This window comes from Knufia obscura (assembly GCF_036327395.1).
Source record: "Knufia obscura strain CCFEE 5817 isolate CBS 148926 chromosome Unknown scaffold_1, whole genome shotgun sequence".
Classification (NCBI taxonomy): domain Eukaryota; kingdom Fungi; phylum Ascomycota; class Eurotiomycetes; order Chaetothyriales; family Trichomeriaceae; genus Knufia; species Knufia obscura.
In genome coordinates this window covers 1,427,147-1,442,184 of record NW_027042687.1, presented here as the reverse complement: position 1 = coordinate 1,442,184, position 15,038 = coordinate 1,427,147, and the positions used below count along the sequence as shown (strand labels likewise).

Genomic DNA, 15,038 nt, shown 5'->3' with positions numbered 1-15,038 from the left:
TGGTAGGCCGTCGTTGAGGGCCATCGATAATGAGGCCGGTCCAACTTCAAAATATTCACGACCAAAGGTCCAACCATCATCTATCGAAGGTGAGTGACTTCGTCTAGGTCGACATGACCCGCGTGAAGCCTGCGCCAATTTGAGCCCATCTGATCGTAGCGAACTCACGCCGGATTGTACTTGTCCTTCCAAATCCTGCTTGCCGTCAGCATGCATTGCTTCGATGTGTATGACGAGTAGTATGAGGATGGTGCATATCAAACATGAATATCAAACTCCCAGCCACTCGACTTTCGTGATTGGCTGAGAGTAATTCTCCGAAGTCTCAAACTCTGCGGTCCCGCCGGCCGCAGCCCTGCGGCCAGTACCAAGGACTAAGTTGAAGCCACGAGATCCAATGACTCGATGTGAGATAGGAACGTCTCAGATGGACAGAGCGGTGTGACAACGGCAGATGATCGAGATCATACCTGGGGCAGGAGAGTGATGACTTACCAGGAATTGCCCAAAGTCTTGGAACCATTCTTCTCAGCCAGTCGAAGCAACTGTGCTGCTTTGAACTATCGCAAATCACGTGTCAGTATTGACCCGTATGCTTGTGTTCCACAAATAAACTCGCATGCAGTATGACCAGGGGCATTATTGGGCGACGTCTGTGTAAACGGCTAACGCAAGGTACGGGCCTCTCCACCGTCGTCGGAGTTTGTGATTCGTGCATGCATTGCTGCCCAAAGTGATGCTGCCATAGATGATTAACTGTATTGGGATCGTACTGGCAGTATTTGGGGGCTTCGCCGGTAATGTGACTCTGAAGCATGATTGCAAATTCCGGTGTTGTGGTTCATGCACACGGACAGAGCTGCAGTTCCGGGGTTGTTCGTAGCGAGGACGTAAGTGATGAGAAGGCCGGAATGTGCAGACTCGAGCCTTGTCACCTTGATCAACCTTCGACATCCTAGCCATAGTTGAGGCTCTGCCGGCTTGATTTGTGGTCACATGTTTGCTGCGATGTGCCAGGCATTGATGGACGTGTAGAGGTCGCGAAAAGTTTACCAGAAATGAAACATGAATGTAGTGCGAAGTGCAAGTGCGTATTGCTTACCTTATCCTTCTTTCCACCGAACCCTTCTAGGTAGCACCAAGCTGCCTCGTTCCTGTTCAGCGCCTGTCAGCAACTCTACTCATGAATCACGGCTTCTCTCATTTTGGCCACTCACATAGCATCGGTATCACCCAGATTCGCTGCTGTCTCGTAATACTGTCTGGCAAACCTGTCAAATCTGAAGTGAAGTATCATACGCACACAAGCCTTACCTTGCGGCCGCTTTGTCAATGGCAGTTCCCCAACCATATCTATAGCAGTTACCCAGCTCGAATATTGCAAGCACGAGTTCTCCCTTGGCTGCACCACCTTCCTTGAGACCTGCCTTTAGAGCCTCGCCTTCAAGCGCAGCAGAATCGGAAGCAGCAGACGCAAGATATGTGAAAGCCCCAGACTCGTCTTTTGGACAGCCCCAGCCGTGTCGCAGCGAGAGACCGTACAGCACTCCGGAGAGCACATTGCCGTTATCTGCAAGCTGTTTGAACATGCGAGCCGCTTCCTCGAGTTGACCCGCTTCGTGGAGACGAATTGCATTCTGAATGTTCACATCACTTTGTGCATCACTAATAGTCCGAGGTCGACTCGGACGAGTGTTCAGGCTCAGCTGCGACATCTGCGCTGTTGTTGCGCCGGTGCTAGCGGCTATCGCTGGGCTTCTGTTTGCGCTTACCAAGACCGTGGCACGCTGCTCCCATTTGGCCTCTTTCTCTTCCTGATCTCCATTACCGTTATATGCATCCTGGATATCTGGCAGATTCGCGGGCAGGTTCGCAGAGGATGCACTAGATGATCTCGACTTATTCCTGCTAAGATGAAGCATGTCTGATAGGTGCTTGTGGTCTTTCTTGGGTGACCCATCTCCATCGCCTGAGCGCGATAGACTGCGAAATCGACCAGCGATTGATCGTTGAGAAGATGGGGGCGATCGTGCTTCACGAGAAGACCGCTCGTCGCCGGGCGAGAAGGAAGGGGGATCAAGGAGCTCCTCTGTATGCGTATCACTTCGAACGATCTTGAAAGCAGGCGGCTCTAGAGCCTCGCGCTGCTGAGGCTGACTATAATCTGTCTGCTCCTCGATCTTCTCTTTCTTCTTCAGCAGGTCGCGGAAAGGCATGTCGCCGCAATGGTTGATTTGCTGTTATTGAGGATTTCGGGCTGGGCAAGCCGGGAGTATCCAGACTCAAGGAACGCATCTGTTATAGCCGTAAAGCTTCGCGAAAGCCAAGTTAGCAACTGTACTCACCATGCTGAGTTGCGGTCTTGGATGGGCAGTGTATCGAGGCTGTGAGCCATAGTTGATGCATGCGGCGCCAAGCTGTCATCCCTGCTAAGGCTTGTTTGTTCCCAATTTAGCATGCCACGCACGCCCGTTGCCCACTGGATAAGCTGCTTTTGCAGGCGCACTAGCTACACTTCGATGCAGAATGATAGAGAAAGCAGATATACTGGTGGAAGTTGCTGTTCGTATGAACATACATAGAGGGTGGTCTCAACATCTGCGTCTTCGAGGCGGAGTTGTGGCGATTGCCTCTCTCATAAAACCATTAAGCTGTTTTGTGGGGGAAGTTGCAAAGGATGTGCAGATAATATTCGAGTAGTACCTCGACGTTCCACAGAGCTACGAGCATGACGGATGTGAAGATCACCTACCAAATGGCAGCGACGACGCAGTGTTACTTGCTGACTGCAGCAGGCGCCTGTTGTGTAGGGTTGGGCGCGAGGGAAGGAACTACTTAGACTCCTTCGTCTCCTGCGGTCAAGCATTCCTTACGTTGTCTCTGCTTCAGCAGGAGGTATGAGGAGATGGCACCTGCCATGCATAAATTTGCATCTGAGAAAGCCGGTGAAACCTTCACCGAACAAGCACGATAGAAGTCGGCTTGCACAACTCTTCCGGGGCGTACAGGAAAGGACCGACAGGTCCACCCTCTTCGTGAGCACAACTTGACCATGTCCCATAGACACAGCCCGAACGTACCCCTCCTGGCTGCGCACCTTCCAATTGCCACTGGTCAGAACCGCTGTAGCTGCATCGCACTGTTAGCTCAATTCTCGTGATGCGAATATGACACTTACTGCACAATGTACCTCCACCTCACCTCACCGCGAGGAGTCAGACAGGCCATACCACGAACACGTGTAGCCATCTGAAAGTCGTAGCTCCTCGATAAGCCCGAGAAATATAGCGTCGGTAGATCATCGCATATAGGCATCTTCGTCTGCAACCTCGAATCGTCTCTAAGCTTCATATCCAACTTCAATTCCAGTTTCATCAGCCCTCCGCAAGCCTCCGGGCCATTCTCCAATGTAGGTCGATTTGCTGCATTCTGGAAAGCATTGAACTCAACAAGATCCTCGAAATGCAGAAACACATAGGTGCCGCACCAGTTACCCTGCACTCCCGCCCAGTCCTCCGGGACAGTCGGATCAACCAAAGTCCTGTATGGCAGCGAAAAGCAGAAACCCTGCGGCAAAGTCATTCGTCCCCGCACAGCCAGCGCAAACTGTCTTGTAACCACCGTACATACCGCCTCAAGCCGCCTCCAATCCACCTCGCCAGACCCGTCTCTCTTGAAAGGTCCGAATTCGTTCGACTCATCCGCCCCATCCCAATCATACGTGATCCGCCGTGCACGTCCAATGGCCTTGTCATCTCGTTCTTCCCACTCCGTCAACCCACACAGAACGTGCAATCGACACGCAGCCTCCGATCTTACGACTTTATCCATTTCCCTCGCAGCCAGAGATCGTGTCATTGGTCGGCCAGGTGTACTTTCCCAGCCACCCGGCATGCTCGGCGCCAAAGTGCTATCGATACCATAGCCATAGCCGAGATTCCTTCTGACGGCAGATGCAGGCAGTCCTCGGATCAACCCATCAAACTCTGGCGTGAAATGGTAGTTGATAGGTAACAAGCCCAAATTCAATGAGATATCTCGATCATCAACTTCCGGCTTCTTTCCTGCTTGAAGCTCTTCCGGCGTCGGACACGCTTTGGCTGTATCAATGATATCGAGTAGAGCTTCGACAACATTATCGTGAGTCTCCGTGTCGCCCTCGTCGATTGCTAAATCGCCGGCCGTAGCATACTTAAGCGCCACTACACGCTTCCTGAGCTCACGGTGCCAATCCCAGTTGAGCTCACGCTGCTGATGTTGCGCACGTGCAGTCTTATTGAGACTGTTCCACCGATCCCGTGGGTCGTCGAATTTATGCAAGAATGTGGCTTGCCAAAGAAGTTGATTATTAGGTGACGTGAAAGAGCGTGCTTCTCGGCATGTAGATGAGAAGGCTAAGAGGTCGGGGTAGGTGAGTCGTGTGAGGATCTGTGAGAGGATCTCTGGCGGCAGTGAAAGCACATTCATATTGGAAAATGTGATGTCGTGAAATGCTTCCGGTAGATAGGTCACTGCATAGAGTTGAACGAGATACCCCTTCCTTACTACGTTCTCAGTAATGGTGAGCGGTGATGACCTCGATCATGAAAGTCGCCGAGGCCCGCCCTACCTCGCTGGGACTGATTTTCCGACATGGTCGGAGTTATAGAGAAATAAGTCCGAGAACTATCAATTGCGGCTAAACTTTTTTGCAATTATGAAATATATAGTGATAAACACTTTGTATGTGCTTCAAAATCGTGGAGCATTATTACAACTATCCTCCTCAGTGTTCTTAATCCGAGGTCAAGTACGGCCCTCACAGCTCCTTGTTGACATTCTCGAGGCCGCGTCCGTAACGGATCGCACTACCAATCCTCCTGCCATTGGAGCCTCTCAGGCCGACCGCATCAGCCAGTGACTAATCCTCGCTTATCGGAAAGCCTCGCTCGGTTCTCCGTCTCGCTCTTATCCTCATCCTCACTGCCATGTTCAAGCCTCATTCCTTCGCGGTCGGCACGTCGTCGCTTCTGCTATGTTTGGAACTCGGTACGAACGCGATACCGAGCCCTATTTGTTAGATGTCTTGGCTCGGAGTATCACTCTCGATCCTGTACTCGTCTACTTCGAGCTCTGACTGTGATACCCGTGGCTTTGCGAGCCATTTACTCCGTACTCGTCCCGGCACAGGATGTAACTTGCGATTCCTTTCACGGAAAAGTCAGACATGTTGGACGTGGCAGACAGTGGACCCAGCTTGGCGCAATAACGGTGGGCACGCGACCACAAGATGCTCGGCTTGGTCGGCGGTGGTGTGCTTGTGTTGCATGTTGCATCGTTGTACGGATCAACCTCGTGTTACACTTCATCTGTGTTCCTCAAGTCTGGATCCTGGTGGAGCTATTGGGATCGTCGCCGTCAATCTCGTGTCTGAAAAAGTGACGTATGCCTGAAAACCAACGCGTTCCAGCCATTCGTGATTTGTGTGTTCGGTAGGCAGAATGGCTCACGCGCTGGGAGCTGCATAGTAAAGTTGCATAGACTTGTTTCGGCGGTGAGAAATGGTGTGTTTGGCAGCGAGACCGGCTGCATTGCTAGCAATGCACGCATCTGCCTCGGCAATCAAGCTGTCGGCAGCTGTGAGCTTGGTCTTGATTGTCGAAGGTTCTTGCCAGAAGCCATCGTCAACGGTGGCATTTGAGCTGCTGAAGAAGCTCGGAAAAACAATCGCTGAGAAATAGGCGCTCATTTTGCTTGAGATTGCTGAAAAGAACGGTGTGAATGTTGTAGTTGTAGTAGCTGCTCTGCTATACTTAAGCTTGCTTGAATTCGTGCTTTGAAACATCTTGAAGAGCTCGCGGCGGCGATCTGAATACATATAGTGAGGCTTCACGAAGAAGCGACAGCGACGAAAGCTATTAATGAACCTCAGGATTCGCCATAGCCCACGACGGTGCGTATGCAAGCTCGAGCCAAAAACGTGCTGCTGACAAGAAACTCTCTGCATGTTTCTGTCTTAGCGCACGGTTCCTTGTTTCTCGGATCACCAACTCCAGAGCCTGAAAAACGCCAAGGAGGAGCCATAGCGTCAATTTCGTTGCCATACATAGGCTAGATCGTTCTTCCCCAGCGCCGCCTGAGAGCTTGACGGCGCGCTTGACCCTTTCCATCTCACGCTTGTATGCGTCAGATTCCTGAGTTGTCAGGCTACCTGTGATCCTGTTCTATCTTTGTGATACTCAGATCTCGGCAGCAATGCCCTTCGTTGAGCTGACAGTAAAGAAGTCCTTCCTACATCTGGGATTTGGCACTCGCTACATTAGTAGCAATCCTACTGGATCATGAGAGCGATGGCAGAGCAACAAGCGATAATCTCGAATTAGCTATTGCGGCGTGCGAGGCGTGCTGAACAGGCCCATCCAGCCAGAAACCCGAAGTTGAGAATACAGTTCAATAAATGCGGTAGGCTCTGTTCCCACCTATCAAAAGCTCTGAGGTGTCGTGCTAGAGTTCACCGAGTGTGCATCTTCTGGTAGCTCCTGTGTCGGTCCGTCGCCTTCAGGGGAGACGTGGATGTCGCAACATTTGGCTCTCATTCACGTGTTTCTCGCAAGATTGCCTCCTACCTCATACCGAGTGGCTTTGAGTCCTGAGGAGGTGGGGTGGCGAAAACATGCCGTCTCTGGTAGAACATCGGCACATGATCCGGGTTTTTTCTCAGCCACAATCGAAACTTGTGGCTCTCGATTTGAGTCTCGGCTGCTCGAGACAGTCTTTCGTGCTCTGTACAACGCATGCTAGATTACCCTAGTCGTTGCTTGACGTGTTCTTCATACCACATCACATCGCACCACAGCGACACGCATTGCCGCGTATTTTATTGCCCAATCTCGACGGTCGCCGGATCTATTCGTTGTCACGCATTTCTCAACGTTTATTGCGTGCAGTGTGATGCCATCCTCGCGTCTGCAGTAACCGCGACTATGGGCGGCGGCCCGGATAGGTCTTTCCGAGCAAGCACGTCAGGCTACCACGACGTGGTGACACCTTAGATGGATCACGCATCTGAATTTGAAAAAGACTAAGCTTCGCAAGCAATTGCCAACCCGACGTGCTTCGTGTCCTAGGATCTGCCCTGCCCAGGTGTTCCTGAGTTGTCCTACTTGTGGTAACGCTTCATGCCGTCAAAATGTCACAGCCTGATGGCAGCTCTTCCGACTACTTCATCTAGAAGGCGCCAGGGTTTTGAGAGCAGTCCGTGAGCAGCCGACCGAGTAGATGTACGTCCAAGAACTATCTAGGGAGACGCCGCTCTCTCGAAGCACATTTAACGTTGTCTGCAGTCCGAGGCCTCAACCCCTCACGTAGCCACGAAGCACCACCTTGCTGTACACCAGCCGATGGAGTGTTTGACGTCGAGGTAAACCGAGTAAAGATCACTAGCATAGTAGGCTTCAGTAGTGTATCTGATATGATCCCTCAGATCTCACTGGGATTGTTCCTTCGTCTCTTAAAAAATCCTTGGGGCCAATACCAGCTCCGTCTAAGTCAAGTCAAATTTCCGCTTGCTGACTGACTGTCAGGTCATCCGAAACTGTCCTGGCAAGTCCACTCTCCAATATGAACCCTCACAGACTCCTGCATGGCGTACCGTGCAGATTGTTATCACAGATCCTGCACGCTGTCAAGGAAACCAGCAATTTTTTGCTTCAACTTCTTCTGACCAACTTCAAATTCCTGCATGTGCTGTTAGCCCTCATGTCATTATCAACTTGTACACTGTAACATACCTTGAGGATCTCCTTGTTCCTGTCTAACGCCTCTGTAGTCGTATCATCCACCTCCGCCCGCAGTCCATCAACAGCGTCCAAGGCAGATTGATACAATTCTCTGGATGTCTTCTGTCGTGCCGCAGCAGCGTCTTCGTCGATCTCTGGATCCCTGCCAACTGTCTGCTCTTGCGTGGCGTCCTCTTCAACAGCGTCTGGGTTTATGATTCCCACGTCGGCGTCATCCAGGACAACAATGGCCAGCTCCATGATCTGCTTCTGCACGTCCACATATCCCTTCCACAAGCCTCGCAGCTTGGCCTCTTTCTGCTGGTAGACCCTCTTGAATTCTTCCATATGCTCATCCAGCACAATCTTCTCGTTGTCAACTTCAAGTACTTCGTTCGCAATGTGATCTCGAAACACTTGGCCAGCACCGTCAATGACGCTGCATTTAACCTCGAATTTCTCGGCTAGGTCGTTCATGCCATCGTGTAGCTCGTTATCGGCGGTGCTGAGGTCATGTTCGAGGTCAGAGGAAAGTTTCTTCTTGTACGCCTGAAGTTGGCCTAACATGATTAGCACTGGGCATCTGCATGAGGTGGACACCAGAAGTACCTTGAATCACTTCATGATAGTCTTTGAGCTTCGTAGGATTGGGCTTGGGTTCATCTCTAGGCTTCTCGATCCTTAGAGATTGGCGGTGTGTGTTGTTGGTGGTACGTCTGATGGCAGGATTATCGGTCGTTTGCCGTCTGCCACGCTCACCATTATGAGCAGCACCATCATAGCTCGTGTTCCTCGGGTTATTAGTAGCAAAAGTTCTTCGCCGATCGTCTCTTGCCATGGTTGAAGGCAAGGTTGTGGTGGTGGTGAAGGTTAGAGAAAGAGTGACTGCATCACGTCAGATCGGGGTCGAGAAAGTTGATTGTTCACCTGAAGTGGCAGGCACTCTCACGGGGCGCTCCTTCCCTCGTGTGAAGTGTGCTCAATTAATTTCGTGTTGCGCTTCGCCTCCAAAAACTCAATCTACATAAAGTACTGCTTGACCCGTACTCACGTTTCTGCATCTGCTCTCCATTGCACCTGCCAGATATCAGTTCGGCCCCCTTTCTCACCACTAACGGACGACCGCTTGCTTCCTCTTCCTCGTGTACTGGCACTGCTATGCTCATTCGCCCTTAGTAAAGCCTGACTGTCATGTGCAAATGCAGTCACCAACTCCTGCATTCGCCTACTCGCAACGAAAGCCCCCGTCAATGTTTCGTTTTGCGCAACCTGTTGAGCGAGCTCCATGCATTGGACCAGGTGCTGGCGAGTGATGGCGTGTCCACCGAAGTAAAGTGCACTATTGTACGCCAGGATGCATTCTGGCAGGTAATGCTCTCGAATTTGCCTCAAGTCGTGATCTTCTTGTTCGTCCGTGGCGGAGCTCAGGAAGCCATGGTCTAAAAGAGGCTGCATTGCGGAGTGAACTGTTTGCAAGGCGTGACCCAGCTCTTTCTTGGCAGTTTTGACTGTCTTAGGGTCGTTGCGTGGTAACGTGTCGACCGAATTAGCAAGATCTTGCCAGAGCTCCAAGGTGTCCATGGCCTGCACTAGTAGCTCGAGATGTGCCCACACAAGCGACTGTTCCGCAAGAGCAGAGCGATTTGTGGTCTCTTTTGCTAACGGATGGTTGGGCTTTGACTCTTTCCGTCTCTTAGTCGGACTGGCCAACCTGCTATGATCGTCCACTGTAGCATCGCCCTCCATGTCAGTGTCACCGTCCTCCTCGGGAGTCTCTGCCACGAGAGCTGCGAGACTGAGGTTCATGCCTGTCACCTTCAAGGACGTTTGGGCAAGCTCAACACGAGTGCTTAGCGATTTTGCAGCTGCGAGCTTGCCCGACAACAACAAATTCTTGTAGAGTGCGGTCATGAGCCAGCAAGCCATGCCCCAATTCTTCGTGTCAATACAGTTGACCCACTCGTGAGCTTCCACCACACGTCCTTCATCTTCATCATGCACCTGACCAATGAAGCCTGTGCGTACACGAACGATCTTGTCCTTGTACTCGATGACTTTAGCTGCCTGAAGTGCTTCTCGCTGGGGGCTCAACTTCATCGCCCACGTTCTGCGTGCGTAGTCACAGATTGTGTAGATGACCCTATAGACAGGAATACTGTATGACTTCATCAGGCGCATCTGCATATCCCTCTCTTTGGGTATAGTAACTTTCGAAAGGATTCGCCCAAGAACGCGAGGCTGGCGTTCAGCTGATATCTTTGAGGCATAGAGAGGAAGAAGAGAGTATTTTGCGTGTCGCTCCAAAAGACCCATGTAGTTGATGATGTTGTTCTCCAACACTAATGCATTCTCATCATATGCTTGGTCCAGCAAACCGAGTGGTTGTAGCGCGAGTTGTAGGTGTGTTGCCATTCGAACCACATCCTCATCTTGAGCAGCGACCTGTGCGCATTCGTTGACCTGTGTTTCATCATTGTCGAATAGAACTTTGGATTGACCTGTCAGATGTGCCATTTGTGCTGCAGCATGGCCCATTTCCAGAAAAAAGTGGGCCAAATCATCGCTAACCAGGGCACTTTGCAAATACTTATGTGGCTGATGAGCTTCGGCCTTTGTTGCTTTGTCGACCTGCGACGATTGCATGTAATTTGATATCTCTGCTGTTGTCGGAGGTAGAGGTGTATATTCTTGTAGGTCGGGCGTTTGAAGCTTTTGCTGAAAAGCGGAGAGGAATTGCTCGTATCTCTCTATGAGCAACGAGTTGATGAGAGAAAAGAGATGGTCATCAATGGACTCACAGACAGGAGCGGCTGCCGAGTAGCTTCCACTGAGTATTCCATAAACGGCATTTTCGTAATCTGTGGCTACGTCCTGATTGTCTGCAAGATCTCTGCATAATATAGCAAGTTCCCGGTTGGATGCCAGGTTGATGATGCGTAACCATGCCTTGTTGACCTCGGAGCTGTTTTGTACACCAGGACTACGGAGGATGAGGGCCCTCCAAAGCTCATTTCGATCCTGCCACCAGTTGCGACACTGGTCAGGAGAGCTTCCTCTGCGCAACAGCTCCCAGGATGCATGCCAAGCTGAAGTCTCGTAGAGCTCGTCCTCAACTTCAAGCATAGCGTCTTGACGCAAGGCAGCGTCAGGGTCCATCTGGGTGACAAGAGGTTCAGAGTCGGACTTTCGGAAGTGCATGGTGCGCATGTCATCGGCAGGTTGCAGTGGACCTGGATGAGCTCTGGTAACTTTTTGTCTCTTGATAGGGGCCTGGGTGTAGATGTTTCCGCCCTCCCACATTACATCTCCTCGCCCACAGTCATCGTATGATTTGAGATCGCTGTCTTTCAGGGCAGGCGATGTCTTCCTCTTGCGCTCTTGTAGCCAGTCCAAAAGAACCTCGTAATGATTTGCGACTGGATCGACCTCCATAAAAGCTGCCCATATCTCATCGTTCTTCGAGTAGCGATGGAGCTGAACTAGGGCGGCGTTCTCTGCATGATGTGCATCCTCGAGGAGTTCGGGGCTCTTGCAAGGTAGTATTTGAGATGTCAGGTTCCAGATGTCGGACTCGAGAAGAAGATTCTCCTTCTGTGCAGTTGTGTCTCCCAGACTCTTACGGTTCTTCTGCGCATGCTTGTGCTCTGCGCTGCTCGCTTGAACTCGACCAGCACTTTTGTTGGCGATCCCGGCATAGGTGTCCATAAGGTTCCAAGTCGCAGCCCACAGTTTCTGACCAGAGAGATTCTTCGACTCTCCTCTGAATCTATCCAGCGCTTGTGAGAACTCCTCGACCTGTCGACTGACTCGATCAGCTGTCTCTTGTAGAGGGCGCAGCAATTCTTGAGCCGAGGACTGTAAAGGCGCATCGACATCGTTGTAATAGCTCTCGTCCAGATCGTCTTCCATCTCAGACGACATCATTTCGTGGTCAGACTGCATGTCTTCGTCCTCGTTGTCTAGCTGTTCGGGCTGCAGAAAGTCAGTCTTTATGGATAGCGCAGCAAGATGGATGCTATTCTTTACAGATTCTGGTTGTTGCACGGCTTTGCGACCATGTATTGAAGAGCGCAGAGTTGGCGGCATGTTGGCAGCAATCGGGACTGCGAAGTGTCGCTGCTGTTTGTAGCTTGAGTGAAATGGCCTGTGCTGTTGCACTTGCAGTGGTCTTCAACTTCTTCGGCAGGTGCCAGACGCGTTTGACGCGCTTCGCTTGGCAGGCCTCGCCGCTACAACTTCACAATTTTGCGCTGTGGCATCTTAACACTCTTTTCTTTCCTCCAATGTCTTCAGGTGGTCATTAGAGTCTCGGAACTGACATTCAATGTCTGTTCAGGCCTACAAGGTCTCCTTGCGTGCTCACGACTGCCTAAGAGCAAGTCGGCATTCGCTGTTCAGCTGGCCAGATCTCTCGAGGAAACGATGGTTCAGGTAGAAAAAGAGATATGCTACAAATTATATTCTTCAAACATCTACAATAGACACAGAACGCTCGATGGGTGCTATCGGTGTGCACTACAACCGTTCAGTCAGGACGCTCGAACTGCTTCGGTTGGCTCATTGCCCTTCAGCTCGTTGCTTCAGCTTCAATTGCAGCAGATCGTACTTCGGGCATCCTACGTTCTGAGCATCAGGACCTTCTTTCTTGTAGAAGGCGTTACAGCATTCGTATAGCGCATCCACGAGGTGCTCACACTTTTTCTGTTGGTAGTTGTTTTTCTGCAAGCAATCTGGACATGGTGAGTGGTTGGATAACATCTGAGGTTTACTAGCACGTACTTTGAATTTCGCACTATGGGCGCATTAGCAAGCTGGAACATGGACGATGTAGGAGAAGAAAAGGAACGACTGACTGCGCGAGAATGGCATGGAGGATCTTGTTTGAGGTCCTGATCTATCGTGCCCTTTGAGCTTGTCAGCATATTTATTCACGGCCTTCTTTCTGTCTCACCATGGCAGCAAGTGTGGCTTCTGTGCCTGTACAAAAGCGCCCAATTCGCTCGAGTTTGATCAAGGATTGCTTTGATACCCAAATGCAGTGATGCGTGCTTGTTCTGTTTGTGAAATGCTTGTGAAGAAGCACTGTACGAAGCAGCTCAATGTAGAAAGTAAAATGAAGGCACACGCATCTGGTCTCCAATTGTCGTCACTGGTCGATCACAAGCGATTCATTGTTGCACATCTTTCCAGAAGGCTGTACATCAGCAGCACTGGCACTTTCCTGCTTGTACCCAATTTGCGGTTCCTTCACCACCTCTTCACACCAACACAGCTGCCTTTCTTGTCACGCGCCAATCACGCTTCTGCCTCTTTCAAAAAGGTATATAAACCCCATCTACGCACGAAATCGCCCGAGTCTTCTTTCCACTTCCACCACAACCGTCCGAGACTAATTGTCGCAAAGCAGATTATTCCAAATTCTTCTCGATCGACTCACTCTTCTGAACATTTTCGAACCTCTCCAAAGCCGCACAAATGGCTGACCAAGAGCAATCACCAAACGGTGGCGAGGCACCACAAGCCACTGAGCACCTGAATATCAAGGTCACAGACAACAATAACGAAGTCTTCTTCAAGATTAAGAGGAGCACCAAGCTGGAGAAATTGATGAATGCGTTCTGCGAGCGTCAGGGCAAGGAGGCAAAGACAGTCAGATTTCTATTCGACGGCACAAGGGTGACTGGTCAGGACACACCTGATTCGGTGAGTAGCTTTGGATATATGTCTTCGTTGCACCATGCTAATGTCTTTTAGCTTGATATGAATGATGGCGACACACTGGAAGTACATCAGGAACAGATTGGTGGCTCACGATGAAGTCTTGGGCCAAACCAATCTTGATATGAACCAACGATACCACGACGCATGAATTGAAAGAGGCAAGAGCTTGAACGATAATCGTGGCGACGGGAGGCACACTACCTGAATCATACACGTCTTGCAGGAGTTCTGGACGATGATTAAGGTCACATTCGCGGGAGGGACCACAACACCGAGCAGATGAGCATGATGCTCTGAGGGAGACAATATACTTCTTGTGCAATACACGAAACCAACTTTACTTGCCGGCTTTTCTTTGCTTTTGTTACGAACTTGTCTTGGTCACGTCTGCTTCTCCTGTGGGCTATTGTATTCTTCAATCGACTACAACGGGTCGAATTCGGGGTGGGCTTTACACGCTCTTCTCTGTGCGCATCCACGTCCTGCCGCTCAAACCTGCCCAGACCTAGCCAGATTGATTACTTCAGGCATCCCAGACGGCTGCCTTTGCTTTCTCGTCCTCAAGCCTGTCTCGCTCACGTTGCTCCCGTTCTCGGTTCTTTCGCTTGATCTCTGTCTCCCGCAGAGCATTGTCATACTGTTTTTGTTCTTCGGTCTTTTTGGGCGCCTTGATACCCAGAGCCCCAGCAATCATTCTGTTCGCTGTCGAAGTCGTCTTCTCTGGCCGCTTCTCGCTACTATCTCGACTTGTACCAGGGATTCGAGGGGTTGGCTTCCCACCGTCCATGACATTCCCTGCTTCCCATCGACGAGAGATAGGATCTGTATTCTGAGGTGAGACAGGAGTGGGTGGAGGAGGGGCAGGCCCATCATTCGAGGTGATCTGCTTCAATGAAGGCCCAGGTGCTTCAACAGGTCCATCCTCAGCGACTTCATCTTCCCATGACTCTGGTGTCTCGTCTGCGAGGCCGTTGAGGTTTGTGCTTGAGCCTTTTGGCGAGTTCGTGTTCTTCAAATTCAGTGACAACTTCGACAGCTTAGCTTCAACAGACATTGTTACTCCTGGTTTCGGTTCTGATGCAGGTTGAAAGACCCAAACCCTGAACCACAGAGTGGTCTCGTCGGTACAACTACAACCCTGCAAATGCGTGAATATGGAAGGTAGGCAACAAGCGAGAATTCACTGAGCTGTTCACGACACTAAATTGGCTTTCACCATAGTAGACGGTCATCACGTCAAAAGTGATCGCACGAGCTCTTGCGTCTTCCACTGCGGAACAATAATAATGTCACCAAATGACGAAGCTGTTCTCCAACAGGATGAAACACCACGAGTCGCTCGTCCTTTGAAATGCTGCAACGTGGGACACGCCCACTTCTGGGGCATGCGGCTCACCAGACTTGGTCATAGCAGCCGACCGATCTTGAAATTCCGCCTTGTGAAGCCATAGAATTTATGCAGGTGCGCTGGGTAACAGTTCCTCCGTCCTTTTGCATCAATTATTTTTGTCGACATGTGCATCCAGGAACAGCAGTAGCAAACGCAAACTTTCCCGTCCG

At 50.8% G+C, this 15,038-nt stretch overlaps 6 protein-coding genes across 6 annotated transcripts; 1 reads left to right on the top strand and 5 right to left on the bottom strand.

The window, feature by feature from the left end:
* Positions 1–491: 491 nt before the first annotated feature.
* On the bottom strand, positions 492–2,216 carry PMZ80_000528 (uncharacterized protein; the record flags this gene model as incomplete). The annotated part of the gene is made up of 4 exons (XM_064868978.1): positions 492–560; positions 1,103–1,154; positions 1,218–1,262; positions 1,315–2,216. The coding sequence occupies 4 exons, from the start codon at positions 2,214–2,216 to the stop codon at positions 492–494; spliced, it is 1,068 nt and encodes a 355-aa protein (XP_064734475.1).
* A 958-nt stretch (positions 2,217–3,174) lies between these two features.
* PMZ80_000527 (uncharacterized protein) lies at positions 3,175–4,467 on the bottom strand (the record flags this gene model as incomplete). Its single annotated transcript, XM_064868977.1, has 1 exon — positions 3,175–4,467. One exon carries the CDS (start codon positions 4,465–4,467, stop codon positions 3,175–3,177), a length of 1,293 nt encoding a protein of 430 aa, XP_064734474.1.
* Positions 4,468–5,485: 1,018 nt separating this feature from the next.
* On the bottom strand, positions 5,486–5,728 carry PMZ80_000526 (uncharacterized protein; the record flags this gene model as incomplete). The annotated part of the gene is made up of 1 exon (XM_064868976.1): positions 5,486–5,728. The coding sequence occupies one exon, from the start codon at positions 5,726–5,728 to the stop codon at positions 5,486–5,488; it is 243 nt and encodes an 80-aa protein (XP_064734473.1).
* Positions 5,729–7,644: 1,916 nt separating this feature from the next.
* Positions 7,645–11,843, bottom strand: NUP84 (Nucleoporin nup84; the record flags this gene model as incomplete). The annotated part of the gene is made up of 4 exons (XM_064868975.1): positions 7,645–7,716; positions 7,770–8,317; positions 8,367–8,548; positions 8,809–11,843. 4 exons carry the CDS (start codon positions 11,841–11,843, stop codon positions 7,645–7,647), a joined length of 3,837 nt encoding a protein of 1,278 aa, XP_064734472.1.
* Positions 11,844–13,232: 1,389 nt separating this feature from the next.
* Positions 13,233–13,574, top strand: SMT3 (SUMO protein smt3; the record flags this gene model as incomplete). Its single annotated transcript, XM_064868974.1, has 2 exons — positions 13,233–13,460; positions 13,512–13,574. The coding sequence occupies 2 exons, from the start codon at positions 13,233–13,235 to the stop codon at positions 13,572–13,574; spliced, it is 291 nt and encodes a 96-aa protein (XP_064734471.1).
* A 427-nt stretch (positions 13,575–14,001) lies between these two features.
* On the bottom strand, positions 14,002–14,532 carry PMZ80_000523 (uncharacterized protein; the record flags this gene model as incomplete). The annotated part of the gene is made up of 1 exon (XM_064868973.1): positions 14,002–14,532. One exon carries the CDS (start codon positions 14,530–14,532, stop codon positions 14,002–14,004), a length of 531 nt encoding a protein of 176 aa, XP_064734470.1.
* Positions 14,533–15,038: the final 506 nt, after the last annotated feature.